Below are 15765 nucleotides of genomic sequence, written 5' to 3' on the forward strand. Positions count from 1 at the left end.
TGGTGTAGCTGCCTTCCTTGAATGGTGTAGCTGCCTTCCTCGTATGGTGTAGCTGCCTTCCTTGTTTGGTGTAGCTGCCTTCCTTGAATGGTGTAGCTGCCTTCCTCGTATGGTGTAGCTGCCTTCCTCGTATGGTGTAGCTGCCTTCCTCGTATGGTTTAGCTGCCTTCCTTGTATGGTGTAGCTGCCTTCCTCGTATGGTGTAGCTGCCTTCCTTGTATGGTGTAGCTGCCTTCCTCGTATGGTGTAGCTGCCTTCCTTGAATGGTGTAGCTGCCTTCCTTGTATGGTGTAGCTGCCTTCCTCGTATGGTGTAGCTGCCTTCCTTGAATGGTGTAGCTGCCTTCCTTGAATGGTGTAGCTGCCTTCCTTGAATGGTGTAGCTGCCTTCCTTGAATGGTGTAGCTGCCTTCCTCGTATGGTGTAGCTGCCTTCCTTGTATGGTGTAGCTGCCTTCGTTGAATGGTGTAGCTGCCTTCCTCGTATGGTGTAGCTGCCTTCCTCGTATGGTGTAGCTGCCTTCCTCGTATGGTGTAGCTGCCTTCCTTGAATGGTGTAGCTGCCTTCCTTGTATGGTGTAGCTGCCTTCCTTGTATGGTGTAGCTGCCTTCCTCGTATGGTGTAGCTGCCTTCCTTGAATGGTGTAGCTGCCTTCCTTGAATGGTGTAGCTGCCTTCCTCGTATGGTGTAGCTGCCTTCCTCGTATGGTGTAGCTGCCTTCCTCGTATGGTGTAGCTGCCTTCCTCGTATGGTGTAGCTGCCTTCCTTGTATGGTGTAGCTGCTTTCCTCGTATGGTGTAGCTGCCTTCCTTGTATGGTGTAGCTGCCTTCCTCGTATGGTGTAGCTGCCTTCCTCGTATGGTGTAGCTGCCTTCCTTGTATGGTGTAGCTGCCTTCCTCGTATGGTGTAGCTGCCTTCCTTGTATGGTGTAGCTGCCTTCCTCGTATGGTGTAGCTGCCTTCCTTGAATGGTGTAGCTGCCTTCCTTGTATTGTGTAGCTGCTTTCCTCGTATGGTGTAGCTGCCTTCCTTGTATGGTGTAGCTGCCTTCCTTGTATGGTGTAGCTGCCCTCCTTGTATGGTGTAGCTGCCTTCCTCGTATGGTGTAGCTGCCTTCCTTGAATGGTGTAGCTGCCTTCCTCGAATGGTGTAGCTGCCTTCCTTGTATGGTGTAGCTACCTTCCTTGTATGGTGTAGCTGCCTTCCTCGTATGGTGTAGCTGCCTTCCTTGAATGGTGTAGCTGCCTTCCTTGAATGGTGTAGCTGCCTTCCTCGTATGATGTAGCTGCCTTCCTCGTATGGTGTAGCTGCCTTCCTTGTATGGTGTAGCTGCCTTCCTCGTATGGTGTAGCTGCCTTCCTTGTATGGTGTAGCTGCCTTCCTCGTATGGTGTAGCTGCCTTCCTTGAATGGTGTAGCTGCCTTCCTTGTATGGTGTAGCTGCTTTCCTCGAATGGTGTAGCTGCCTTCCTTGAATGGTGTAGCTGCTTTCCTTGAATGGTGTAGCTGCCTTCCTTGAATGGTGTAGCTGCCTTCCTCGTATGGTGTAGCTGCCTTCCTTGTTTGGTGTAGCTGCCTTCCTTGAATGGTGTAGCTGCCTTCCTCGTATGGTGTAGCTGCCTTCCTCGTATGGTGTAGCTGCCTTCCTCGTATGGTTTAGCTGCCTTCCTTGTATGGTGTAGCTGCCTTCCTCGTATGGTGTAGCTGCCTTCCTTGTATGGTGTAGCTGCCTTCCTCGTATGGTGTAGCTGCCTTCTTTGTATGGTGTAGCTGCCTTCCTCGTATGGTGTAGCTGCCTTCCTTGAATGGTGTAGCTGCCTTCCTTGTATGGTGTAGCTGGTTTCCTCGTATGGTGTAGCTGCCTTCCTTGTATGGTGTAGCTGCCTTCCTCGTATGGTGTAGCTGCCTTCCTCGTATGGTGTAGCTGCCTTCCTTGAATGGTGTAGCTGCCTTCCTCGAATGGTGTAGCTGCCTTCCTTGTATGGTGTAGCTGCCTTCCTTGTATGGTGTAGCTGCCTTCCTCGTATGGTGTAGCTGCCTTCCTTGAATGGTGTAGCTGCCTTCCTTGAATGGTGTAGCTGCCTTCCTCGTATGGTGTAGCTGCCTTCCTTGTATGGTGTAGCTGCCTTCCTCGTATGGTGTAGCTGCCTTCCTCGTATAGTTTAGCTGCCTTCCTTGTATGGTGTAGCTGCCTTCCTCGTATGGTGTAGCTGCCTTCCTTGTATGGTGTAGCTGCTTTCCTCGTATGGTGTAGCTGCCTTCCTTGTATGGTGTAGCTGCCTTCCTTGTATGGTGTAGCTGCCTTCCTCGTATGGTGTAGCTGCCTTCCTCGTATGGTGTAGCTGCCTTCCTCGTATGGTGTAGCTGCCTTCCTCGTATAGTTTAGCTGCCTTCCTTGTATGGTGTAGCTGCCTTCCTCGTATGGTGTAGCTGCCTTCCTCGTATGGTGTAGCTGCTTTCCTCGTATGGTGTAGCTGCCTTCCTTGTATGGTGTAGCTGCCTTCCTCATATGTTGTAGCTGCCTTCCTTGTATGGTGTAGCTGCCTTCCTTGAATGGTGTAGCTGCCTTCCTTGTATGTTGTAGCTGCCTTCCTTGTATGGTGTAGCTGCCTTCCTTGTATGGTGTAGCTGCCTTCCTTGTATGGTGTAGCTGCCTTCCTTGTATGGTGTAGCTGCCTTCCTCGTATGGTGTAGCTGCCTTCCTTGTATGGTGTAGCTGCCTTCCTTGTATGGTGTAGCTGCCTTTTGGTCTCTCTCCCTTTCCCATCCTCGTAACCTTACACTTGTTGGGGTTGACTTCCAGCAACCATTTGTGTGACCACTCCTGCAGTTTGTCAAGGTCCTCCTGTAACTTCCTGCAGTCATCCTCTGTGTGCACGTTCTCAGCAGGTGCGCCTCACCTGCCCACACTGGCATGTGACGGTCTCGCTTCATGCAGGTCGGCGTTCAATCCCCGTCCGTCCAAGTGGTTGGGAACCGTCCCATCCCGAATCCTTATCCTGATCCCTTCTAAGTGCTATATAGTCGTCATGGCTTTGCGCTTTATCCTGATAGTTCCCCTACTCTTCCTTCGGGTAGGTTTGTCACATAAATTATGAACAGGAGTGGTCCCAAGACAGAGCCTTGTGGGACCCCATGTGTTACATTCCTCAACCTTCTAAACTCTTCTCTGACTGTGACTCTTTGTTTTCTGTCTATCAGGTACTCCCTTACCCAGTCCAGTGTTGTCCCAGTTACCCCAGCCTGGTTCTCCACCTTATAACAGTCTTTTTTGTATAACAGTCTTTCATGGAGAACTGTGTCTAATGCCTTTTGACAGTCAAGAAAAAACAGTCTACCCAGTCTTCCTTTTCCTGTCGTATTTTAGTAACTGTCATAAAACTCAATCATGTTTGTTAGACACGGTTTTCCACTTATATATCTATGCTGAGTTTTGTCACAAAGTTGATCCTCTCAAGATGTTGCACCAGTCTCGACCTGATCACTGTCTAGAGACTCCCTGTCACCCGGGAGACTCCCTGTCACCCGGGAGACTCCCCTGTCACCCGGGAGACTCCCTGTCATCCGGGAGACTCCCCTGTCATCCGGGAGACTCCCCTGTCATCCGGGAGACTCCCCTGTCACCCGGGAGACTCCCCTGTCACCCGGGAGACTCCCCTGTCACCCGGGAGACTCCCCTGTCACCCGGGAGACTCCCTGTCACACGGGAGACTCCCTGTCACCCGGGAGACTCCCCTGTCATCCGGGAGACTCCCCTGTCATCCGGGAGACTCGCCTGTCATCCGGGAGACTCCCCTGTCATCCGGGAGACTCGCCTGTCATCCGGGAGACTCCCCTGTCATCCGGGAGACTCCCCTGTCATCCGGGAGACTCCCCTGTCATCCGGGAGACTCCCCTGTCATCCGGGAGACTCCCCTGTCATCCGGGAGACTCCCCTGTCATCCGGGAGACTCCCCTGTCATCCGGGAGACTCCCCTGTCATCCGGGAGACTCCCCTGTCATCCGGGAGACTCCCCTGTCATCCGGGAGACTCCCCTGTCATCCGGGAGACTCCCCTGTCATCCGGGAGACTCCCCTGTCATCCGGGAGACTCCCCTGTCATCCGGGAGACTCCCCTGTCATCCGGGAGACTCCCCTGTCATCCGGGAGACTCCCCTGTCATCCGGGAGACTCCCCTGTCATCCGGGAGACTCCCCTGTCATCCGGGAGACTCCCCTGTCATCCGGGAGACTCCCCTGTCATCCGGGAGACTCCCCTGTCATCCGGGAGACTCCCCTGTCATCCGGGAGACTCCCCTGTCATCCGGGAGACTCCCCTGTCATCCGGGAGACTCCCCTGTCATCCGGGAGACTCCCCTGTCATCCGGGAGACTCCCTGTCATCCGGGAGACTCCCCTGTCATCCGGGAGACTCCCCTGTCATCCGGGAGACTCCGTCTCAACAGTTCCCTCAAACTGTGCTCATGGCTCAGACCTCCTAAGTCTTTCACTAATCTAGTTGCAAACTTCTCAACTTTCACAAGGTTGTGTTAATTAATGCTACACGATGTGTGGGGTTCCGTGCTGGAGCAGCTTACTCTGGTCTCACAAGGGTAGTGTGTGACGACTTAGCAGCCTCCTTGTTTACATTCTTAATTAGTGTTATTATGTTTGTTACCTTCCCATATGTTGTCGTTATCATGTTCAGGTGAACTGTTGGTGTTGGTGTTATGTCCACTCCCAGGTCCCACACCCCCCACACACAGTCCACTGTCTCCCACCTGCGAAGGATTGTATCAAAGGATTTCCGGCAGTCTAGGAAGATGCAGTCAACCTGTCCCTCTCTCTTGTCTTATTTTCGCTACCATGTCAAGGACCATGTAACGACCATGTCAACGACCACGTCAACGACCATGTCCACGACCATTTCAACGACCCTGTCCACGACCACGTCAAGGACCATGTCCACGACCATGTCAACGACCATGTCCACGACCACGTCATTGACCATGTCAACAACCATGTCCAAGACCATGTCAACGACCACGTCAGGACCACGTCAACGACCATGTCAACGCCCATATCAACGACCACGTCAACGACCGTGTCAACGACCATATCAACGACCACGTCAAGGACCACGTCAACGACCATGCCAACGACCATGTCAACGACCATGTCAACGACCACGTCAAGGACCATGTCAACGACCATGTCAACGACCATGTCAACGACTACGTCCACGACCATGTCAACGACCATGTCAACGAGCACGTCAACGACCATGTCAACGACCATGTCAACGACCTTGTCCACGACCGTGTCAACGACCACGTCATTGACCATGTCAACGACCATGTCAACGACCATGTCAACGACCATGTCAACGACCATGTCAACGACTACGTCCACGACCATGTCAACGACCATGTCAACGACCATGTCAACGACCACGTCAACGACCATGTCAACGACCATGTCAACAACCATGTCCACGACCATGTCCACGACCATGTCAACGATCATGTCCAAGACCATGTCAACGACCACGTCAGGACCATGCCAACGACCATGTCAACGACCATGTCAACGACCATGTCAACGACCACGTCAACGACCATGTCAACGACCATGTCAACGACCACATCAACGACCATGTCAAAGACCTCGTCCACGACCATGTCAACGACCTTGTCAACGATCATGTTAACGACCATGTCAAAGACCTTGCCCACGACCATGTCAACGACCATGTCTACGACCATGTCAACGACCATGTCTACGACCATGTCTACGACCATGTCAACAACCTTGTCAGCGACCATGTCAACGAGCACGTCAAGGACCATGTCAACGATCATGTCCACGACCATGTCAACGACCACGTCAACGACCACGTCAACGACCATATCCACGACCACGTCAACGACCACGTCAAGGACCATGTCAAGGACCACGTCAAGGACCATGTCAACGACCATGTCTACGACCACGTCAACGACCACGTCAACGACCACGTCAACGACCACGTCAACGACCATGTCAACGACCACGTCAACGACCACGTCAACGACCACGTCAACGACCATATCCACGACCATGTCAACGACCACGTCAACGACCATGTCCACGTCCATGTCAACGACCACGTCAACGACCATGTCAACGGCCACGTCAACGACCATATCCATGACCATGTAAACGACCTCGTCCACGACCATGATCTCGACCATGTCAACGACCACGTCCACGACCATGTCCACGATTATGTCAACGACCATGTCAACGACCACGTCAACGACCATGTCAACGACCACGTCAACGACCATGTCAACGGCCACGTCAACGACCATGTCAACGACCATGTCAAGGACCATGTCAACGACCATGCCAACGACCACGTCAACGACCACGTCAACGACCATGTCAACGACCTTGTCAACGACCATGGCAACGACCATGTCCATGACCACGTCGAGGACCATGTCAACGAGCATGTCCACGATCATGTCCACGACCATGTCAACGACCATGTCTACGACCACGTCAAGGACCATGTCCACTGTTACGGCCCTATTGGGTCGCAACTGGGTTCTTTTCTGATGTTATTAGAATTTGGGAATCCGGCCCCAAGTTAGTAGTGGCTTTCAAGGGGTGTGTTCCGTAACGCAAGTAAATTAAAGGGGAAGGGATACAAACGCACTAATTTAAATATATAATTACCACCACCAACAAATAAATATCTCAGTCACTCGCTGGGTCTATAACTACACTTATGTACAATAACTTGTCTTCCTCCGAAGACTCAGGATGTTTCACGGTGCTCACGATGAGTAGCCCTGGTTCTCTTCTTTGTGGCCCACGATGAATCCTTCGATTCTCTAGGCGAATCTACCCTGGCCACAGGCCAGCCAAATCACAGTCCCACTGGGTGCACCGTCGTGGAGGCCTTCAACCACAAATCCAGCCTGTAGCTGGCAGGTTCCAATCAGCTCCGCTGCGTAGGCCACTCCACGACCGATACTAGGGTTGCGAGCCCTAGGCAGGAGCCTCGTGTGATTCCACAGATCACTCTCATCACCACAGTGGCTAGTCTCTTTCACCAGTCAACCCCCGGGTACGACGATTCCTCAACTCTGCCACGTCACAGGCAGGCTAACACTCTCAGCAGTGTTCTTCCGGGAGCAACTCACAGCTTCTGCAGCAAACACGTGGAGAGACTTTGGCTGCCTTGGGTAGACTGCCCCACCATCCAATCCAGCAGTCCCAGGTCGACTCTGTAATCAGACACGTCATCAGTACTAGGGACACTCTAGGGCACCTCACTTACAGGCTTAGACACAAACGCCCACCTATCCACTCCATAGATGGCGTTGCTGTCTAAGCGTCACCTCACCAGAGGTCAGCAGCGGCTATGTTACGAGCTGATTAAGACGGGAATCCAGCCCCTGTGGCCGGTATATCCCGTCCTCACTAGATGGTGTCGTCCATTTGGAGGGGGTTTCGGGAGCAGACCCACAGATGGCATTGTCGTCACCGCTCCGTGCTACGATGCTGGGCTCAGGTCCGTAACATCCACGACCATGTCCACGACCACGACAACGACCATGTCAACGACCATGTCCACGACCATGTCAGCGACCATGTCAACTACCATGTCAGCGACCATGTCAACTACCATGTCAACGACCATGTCAACGACCATGTCAACGACCATATCAACGACCATGTCCACGACCATGTCGACGACCATGTCATACAGATAATCCCAGTGTGTTAACCATGGTGTTCCGTCTCTGTGTGGAAAATTTACTTCACAGTTCTACAATTATTTTTCTGATTAACATTGATCATGGAAGTCCTTGTTAGTGACATTTTAGAGAACATCCATAGGAGCCGTGATAAGGGTTCGAACCTGCGCGGTGGGTGTTCCAGGCACACGGTGTGTACAACCGCCCTCTGGCGCAAAACATAGTACTAAGTAGAACTATGCGTTCGTAAATGGAAGGTAATTTTAGTTCCTTCCTCATGTTAACAATTGTGACAGTTCTAGGACACCCCAGGATGATGCGCATGGCATCATTCTCTACTACATCCAGGCCTTAAAAAATTATGGTCCCCCCAGCTCTATTCAAATTAAATTGAGATCCGTTCTAAACAATTCTGACTATTCCCTCAAGCCGCCGCAAAAAGCTACTTACAGTGTGTGGCTCAGTTGTTGTGCCTATAATCTTCTGAAACTGAATGTGTCTCTTAATCCTGATAAAACTGTTCACTATATTCCCCCTTAGAAAGATGTACAGGTCTCTATACACTATACCCCCCATCAGTGTAAAACAAATGTATAACACTGAAACTATGAGATGTATAACATTAGAAGCTATTGACAGTCATCATCTTCAAAATCTCAAACCGACTGAATCCTATGCCTTTACTGATGGCTCTGTGTAGTTAGACAGTTCTGCACAGTTCTACTGTGCAGGCACTGGCAGAACAGGTTGTGCATGTGTAGTATATAAAGGGAATGAAATGATCATGTCTAGTACACAGAGATTGAACAACTGGGCAAACACGACACAGACCGAGCTATTGGGCATCTAGCCACTGAATACTTTAAGCTCAATGGTGGTGGAGTGATATTCTGTGACTCTGAAAGTGCTCTGCAGTCCTTAAATAACAAATCACAATGTATGTCTGAAGTAGCTTGTAATACTAAATGGAATGTAATTTTTGCCAATAACTCTTGTATAAAATTTGTGTGGATTTTTTTTATCGTTGAATTTATCCCATGTTGGAGTTGGAAAACATGACTTTGTAGATAGATTGGGCAAAGAGGCTTGCAGGAAAGATAACATTGATTATGACTTTGGACTATCTAATGCAATTATTAGAAACATGCAAATTAAAGAAATTACTTCAGGTATACAAGAACTAAGAAATACTTAGAGACCTGAAAGCTTCAGTATTAAAAGTTTTGTAATAATAGGTATTTGTATGGTCAGCACAGTAACTGGACCAGGCAATGTGATGTAGTCATTGTGGTAATTCGCCACAATGACTACATCATTGTGGCGAATTAGTAGTGGTAGGTGGTGACAGGCGTGGTGACAGTACTGGTGGGTGGAGACAGGTGCAGACAGGCGTGGTGACAGTACTGGTGGGTGGAGACAGGCGTGGTGACAGTACTGGTGGGTGAAGACAGGTGGAGACAGGCGTGGTGACAGTACTGGTGGGTGGAGACAGGTGGAGACAGGCGTGGTGACAGTACTGGTGGGTGGAGACAGGTGGAGACAAGCGTGGTGACAGTAGTGGTGGGTGGAGACAGGCGTGGTGACAGTAGTGGTGGGTGGAGAGAGGCGTGGTGACAGTACTGGTGGGTGGAGACAGGTGGAGACAGGCGTGGTGACAGTACTGGTGGGTGAAGACAGGTGGAGACAGGCGTGGTGACAGTAGTGGTGGGTGGAGACAGTTGCAGACAGGCGTGGTGACAGTACTGGTGGGTGGAGACAGGTGGAGACAGGCGTGGTGACAGTACTGGTGGGTAGAGACAGGTGGAGACAGGCGTGGTGACAGTACTGGTGGGTGGAGACAGGTGGAGACAGGCGTGGTGACAGTAGTGGTGGGTGGAGACAGGTGGAGACAGGCGTGGTGACAGTAGTGGTGGGTGGAGACAGGCGTGGTGACAGTACTGGTGGGTGGAGACAGGCGTGGTGACAGTAGTGGTGGGTGGAGACAGGCGTGGTGACAGTAGTGGTGGGTGGAGACAGGTGCAGACAGGCGTGGTGACAGTACTGGTGGGTGGAGACAGGTGGAGACAGGCGTGGTGACAGTATTGGTGGGTGGAGACAGGCGTGGTGACAGTAGTGGTGGGTGGAGACAGGCGTGGTGACAGTAGTGGTGGGTGGAGACAGGTGGAGACAGGCGTGGTGACAGTAGTGGTGGGTGGAGACAGGTGCAGACAGGTGTGGTGACAGTGCTGGTGGGTGGAGACAGGTGCAGACAGGCGTGGTGACAGTACTGGTGGGTGGAGACAGGCGTGGTGACAGTACTGGTGGGTGGAGACAGGTGCAGACAGGCGTGGTGACGTGGTGACAGTAGTGGTGGGTGGAGACAGGTGCAGACAGGCGTGGTGACAGTACTGGTGGGTGGAGACAGGTGCAGACAGGCGTGGTGACAGTAGTGGTGGGTGGAGACAGGTGGAGACAGGCGTGGTGACAGTACTGGTGGGTGGAGACAGGTGGAGACAGGCGTGGTGACAGTAGTGGTGGGTGGAGACAGGTGGAGACAGGCGTGGTGACAGTACTGGTGGGTGGAGACAGGTGCAGACAGGCGTGGTGACAGTACTGGTGGGTGGAGACAGGCGTGGTGACAGTAGTGGTGGGTGGAGACAGTTGCAGACAGGCGTGGTGACAGTAGTGGTGGGTGGAGACAGGCGTGGTGACAGTACTGGTGGGTGGAGACAGGCGTGGTGACAGTACTGGTGGGTGCAGACAGGCGTGGTGACAGTACTGGTGGGTGGAGACAGGCGTGGTGACAGTACTGGTGGGTGGAGACAGGTGCAGACAGGCGTGGTGACAGTACTGGTGGGTGGAGACAGGTAGAGACAGGCGTGGTGACAGTAGTGGTGGGTGAAGACAGGCGTGGTGACAGTAGTGGTGGGTGGTGACAGGCGTGGTGACAGTACTGGTGGGTGGAGACAGGCGTGGTGACAGTACTGGTGGGTGGAGACAGGTGCAGACAGGCGTGGTGACAGTACTGGTGGGTGGAGACAGGCGTGGTGACAGTACTGGTGGGTGAAGACAGGTGGAGACAGGCGTGGTGACAGTACTGGTGGGTGGAGACAGGCGTGGTGACAGTACTGGTGGGTGGAGACAGGTGGAGACAGGCGTGGTGACAGTAGTGGTGGGTGGAGACAGGCGTGGTGACAGTAGTGGTGGGTGGAGACAGGTGGAGACAGGCGTGGTGAAAGTAGTGGTGGGTGGAGACAGGTGGAGACAGGCGTGGTGACAGTACTGGTGGGTGGAGACAGGTGGAGACAGGCGTGGTGACAGTACTGGTGGGTGGAGACAGGTGGAGACAGGCGTGGTGACAGTACTGGTGGGTGGAGACAGACGTGGTGACAGTAGTGGTGGGTGGAGACAGGTGCAGACAGGCGTGGTGACAGTAGTGGTGGGTGGAGACAGGCGTGGTGACAGTAGTGGTGGGTGGAAACAGGTGGAGACAGGCGTGGTGACAGTACTGGTGGGTGGAGACAGGTGCAGACAGGCGTGGTGACAGTAGTGGTGGGTGGAGACAGGCGTGGTGACAGTAGTGGTGGGTGGAGACAGGCGTGGTGACAGTACTGGTGGGTGGAGACAGGCGTGGTGACAGTAGTGGTGGGTGGAGACAGGTGCAGACAGGCGTGGTGACAGTACTGGTGGGTGGAGACAAGTGGAGACAGGCGTGGTGACAGCAGTGGTGGGTGGAGACAGGTGGAGACAGGCGTGTTGACAGTACTGGTGGGTGGAGACAGGCGTGTTGACAGTACTGGTGGGTGGAGACAGGTGGAGACAGGCGTGGTGACAGTACTGGTGGGTGGAGACAGGCGTGGTGACAGTAGTGGTGGGTGGAGACAGGCGTGGTGACAGTAGTGGTGGGTGGAGACAGGTGGAGACAGGCGTGGTGACAGTACTGGTGGGTGGAGACAGGCGTGGTGACAGTAGTGGTGGGTGGAGACAGGCGTGGTGACAGTAGTGGTGGGTGGAGACAGGTGGAGACAGGCGTGGTGACAGTAGTGGTGGGTGGAGACAGGCGTGGTGACAGTAGTGGTGGGTGGAGACAGGTGGAGACAGGCGTGGTGACAGTAGTGGTGGGTGGAGACAGGCGTGGTGACAGTAGTGGTGGGTGGAGACAGGTGGAGACAGGCGTGGTGACAGTAGTGGTGGGTGGAGACAGGCGTGGTGACAGTAGTGGTGGGTGGAGACAGGTGGAGACAGGCGTGGTGACAGTAGTGGTGGGTGGAGACAGGCGTGGTGACAGTAGTGGTGGGTGGAGACAGGCGTGGTGACAGTAGTGGTGGGTGGAGACAGGTGGAGACAGGCGTGGTGACAGTACTGGTGGGTGGAGACAGGTGGAGACAGGCGTGATGACAGTACTGGTGGGTGGAGACAGGCGTGGTGACAGTACTGGTGGGTGGAGACAGGTGGAGACAGGCGTGGTGACAGTATTGGTGGGTGGAGACAGGTGCAGACAGGCGTGGTGACAATACTGGTGGGTGGAGACAGGTGCAGATAGGCGTGGTGACAGTAGTGGTGGGTGGAGACAGGCGTGGTGACAGTACTGGTGGGTGGAGACAGGCGTGGTGACAGTACTGGTGGGTGGAGACAGGCGTGGTGACAGTACTGGTGGGTGGAGACAGGTGGAGACAGGCGTGGTGACAGTACTGGTGGGTGGAGACAGGTGGAGACAGGCGTGGTGACAGTGCTGGAGGGTGGAGACAGGTGGAGACAGGCGTGGTGACAGTACTGGTGGGTGGAGACAGGCGTGGTGACAGTACTGGTGGGTGGAGACAGGTGGAGACAGGTGTGGTGACAGTACTGGTGGGTGGAGACAGGTGGAGACAGGCGTGGTGACAGTACTGGTGGGTGGAGACAGGTGGAGACAGGCGTGGTGACAGTACTGGTGGGTGGAGACAGGCGTGGTGACAGTACTGGTGGGTGGAGACAGGTGGAGACAGGCGTGGTGACAGTACTGGTGGGTGGAGACAGGTGGAGACAGGCGTGGTGACAGTACTGGTGGGTGGAGACAGGTGGAGACAGGCGTGGTGACAGTACTGGTGGGTGGAGACAGGTGGAGACAGGCGTGGTGACAGTACTGGTGGGTGGAGACAGGTGGAGACAGGCGTGGTGACAGTACTGGTGGGTGGAGACAGGTGGAGACAGGCGTGGTGACAGTACTGGTGGGTGGAGACAAGTGCAGACAGGTGGTGACAGTAGTGGTGGGTGGAGACAGGCGTGGTGACAGTAGTGGTGGGTGGAGACAGGTGGAGACAGGCGTGGTGACAGTACTGGTGGGTGGAGACAGGTGCAGACAGGCGTGGTGACAGTACTGGTGGGTGGAGACAGGTGGAGACAGGCGTGGTGACAGTACTGGTGGGTGGAGACAGGTGCAGACAGGCGTGGTGACAGTACTGGTGGGTGGAGACAGGTGGAGACAGGCGTGGTGACAGTACTGGTGGGTGGAGACAGGTGCAGACAGGCGTGGTGACAGTAGTGGTGGGTGGAGACAGGCGTGGTGACAGTAGTGGTGGGTGGAGACAGGTGGAGACAGGCGTGGTGACAGTACTGGTGGGTGGAGACAGGTGGAGACAGGCGTGGTGACAGTACTGGTGGGTGGAGACAGGTGCAGACAGGCGTGGTGACAGTACTGGTGGGTGGAGACAGGTGGAGACAGGAGAGGAGGGGCTAAGTGTTGGCGCGGCACGGGGCTCGCCATGGGCCAGCGTGGAGCTGTGTCATTATGGAGGAAGTTTTAATGACGGAGACGCCATGTTGGAGGTGGCGTGCCCCAGACACCTGATGTGTGGCAATGGTAACGTGGGGTGTATACACGCACGCACGCAACCCCACACACACACACACACACACTCACACACACACACACACACACACACACACACACACACACACACACACACACACACACACACACACACACACACACATACACACACACACACACACACAGGGGATAGGGGAAAGGGGATAGACAGGAGGCACTGAACTACAGGCCAGTGTCCCTAACCTGCATACCATGCAAGATGATGGAGAAGATTGTGCGAAGAAAGCTAGTGGAGCACCTGGAGCGAAAGAACTTTGTAACACAGCACCAACATGGGTTCAGGGATGGCAGGTCCTGCCTCACAGGGTTACTTGAATTCTACGACCAGGCAACAAAAATAAGGCAAGAAAGAGAAGGGTGGGCAGACTGCATATTTTTGGATTGTCAGAAAGCCTTTGATACAGTGCCACACAAGAGGCTAGTGAAAAAGCTGGAGATGCAGGCTGGAGTGAAAGGGAAGGTACTCCGTTAGATACAGGAGTACCTAAGCAACAGGAGACAACGAATCAGTGTGAGGGGTGAGGTCTCAGATTGGCGAGACGTTACGAGTGGAGTCCCGCCGGGGTCAGTCCTTGGACCTATACTGTTTCTGGTATATGTAAATGATCTCCCAGAGGGTATAGAATCGTTTCTCTCAATGTTTGCCGATGATGCAAAAATTATGAGGAGGATTGAAACTGAGGACGATAGTAGGAGGCTACAAGATGACCTAGACAGACTGAGTGAATGGTCCAACAAATGGCTGTTGAAGTTCAACCCGAGTAAATGCAAAGTAATGAAACTAGGCAGTGGAAACAGGAGGCCAGATACAGGATATAGAATAGGAGATGAAGTACTTAATGAAAAGGATAGAGAGAAAGATCTAGAAGTTGATATCACACCAAACCTGTCTCCTGAATCCCACATAAAAAGAATAACGTCTGCGGCATATGCGAGGCTGGCTAACATCAGAACAGCGTTCAGGAACCTGTGTAAGGAATCATTCAGAGTCTTGTACACCACATATGTAAGACCAATCCTGGAGTATGCGGCCCCAGCATGGAGCCCATACCTTCTCAAGCACAAGACTAAGCTGGAAAAAGTCCAAAGGTATGCCACTAGACTAGTCCCAGAACTAGGAGGCATGAGTTACGAGGAAAGGCTGCGGGAAATGCACCTTGCGACACTGGAAGACAGAAAAATAAGGGGAGACATGATCAAAACCTACAAAATCCTCAGAGGAATCGACCGGGTAAACAAGGATAAACTATTCAACACTGGTGGGATGCAAACAAGGGGACACAGGTGGAAACTGAGTACCCACATGAGCCAGAGACGTTAGAAGGAACTTTTTCAGTGTCAGAGTAGTTAACGGATGGAATGCATTAGGCAGTGATGTGGTGGAGGCTGACTCCATACACAGTTTCAAATGTAGATATGATAGAGCCCAGTAGGCTCAGGAATCTGTACATCAGTTGATTGACAGTTAAGAGGAGGGTCCAAAGAGCCAAAGCTCAACCCCCGCAAGCACAAATAGGTGAGTACAAATGGGTGAGTACACACATACACACATACACACACACACACATACACACACACACACACACACACACACACACACACACACACACACACACACACACACACACACACACACACACACACACATCACAACAGGCACCATGCCGATGGGAGGACCAAGAGTAGTAGTAGCAGTGATATATAACCCTCCACCAAATGAAAGAAGACCCAGGCAAGAGTATGGCAGAAACAACATGGCAGTTAACACTATCATTGAGATGGTACCCGCTGCTGCCTGTAGAAACCGATCCCATCTGCTCATCATGGGGGACTCTAATCATGGAAGGATAGACTGGGAAAACAGGGAACCACATAAAGGTGAGGAAACATGGAGAGCGAAACTGCTGGAGGTGACGACTAGAAATTTTTTAAGTCAGCATGTCAAGGGTCCCACGAGAATGAGAGGCAATGATGAACCACCAAGACTCGACCTAGTGTTCACTCTGAACGATTCAGACATAAGGGAAAACAGTCTTGAAGCCCCCGTGGGTATGAGTGATCACAGTGTACTGTTGTTTGAGTATCTGATCGAAGAAGGGTTAAATGTACTCGAAGGGACCAGAAAGCAAGAGGCCAGCATTCAGGAAGGGAAACTATGAGGAGATGAGAAAATTCGTAACTGATATAGCTT

General features: G+C 53.0%; 1 protein-coding gene across 1 annotated transcript; it reads left to right on the forward strand.

Moving 5' to 3' along the window:
• The first annotated feature begins 3027 nt into the window (after positions 1-3027).
• On the forward strand, positions 3028-7755 carry LOC138350097 (fap1 adhesin-like). Its single transcript, XM_069300389.1, has 4 exons — positions 3028-3072; positions 5028-5489; positions 5531-6520; positions 7453-7755. Exons 1-4 carry the CDS (start codon positions 3028-3030, stop codon positions 7753-7755), a joined length of 1800 nt encoding a protein of 599 aa, XP_069156490.1.
• Positions 7756-15765: the final 8010 nt, after the last annotated feature.

Source organism: Procambarus clarkii, chromosome 44, assembly GCF_040958095.1.
Source record: "Procambarus clarkii isolate CNS0578487 chromosome 44, FALCON_Pclarkii_2.0, whole genome shotgun sequence".
Lineage (NCBI taxonomy): Eukaryota > Metazoa > Arthropoda > Malacostraca > Decapoda > Cambaridae > Procambarus > Procambarus clarkii.

Coding starts and splice junctions, on each gene's coding strand:
- LOC138350097 (XM_069300389.1), top strand. CDS start 3,028: ATGGCTTTGCGCTTTATCCTGATAGTTCCCCTACTCTTCCTTCGG. Junction 3,073..5,027: donor TTCCCCTACTCTTCCTTCGG/GTAGGTTTGTCA, acceptor CGACCACGTCAG/GACCACGTCAACGACCATGT. Junction 5,490..5,530: donor ACGACCATGTCCACGACCAT/GTCAACGATCAT, acceptor CGACCACGTCAG/GACCATGCCAACGACCATGT.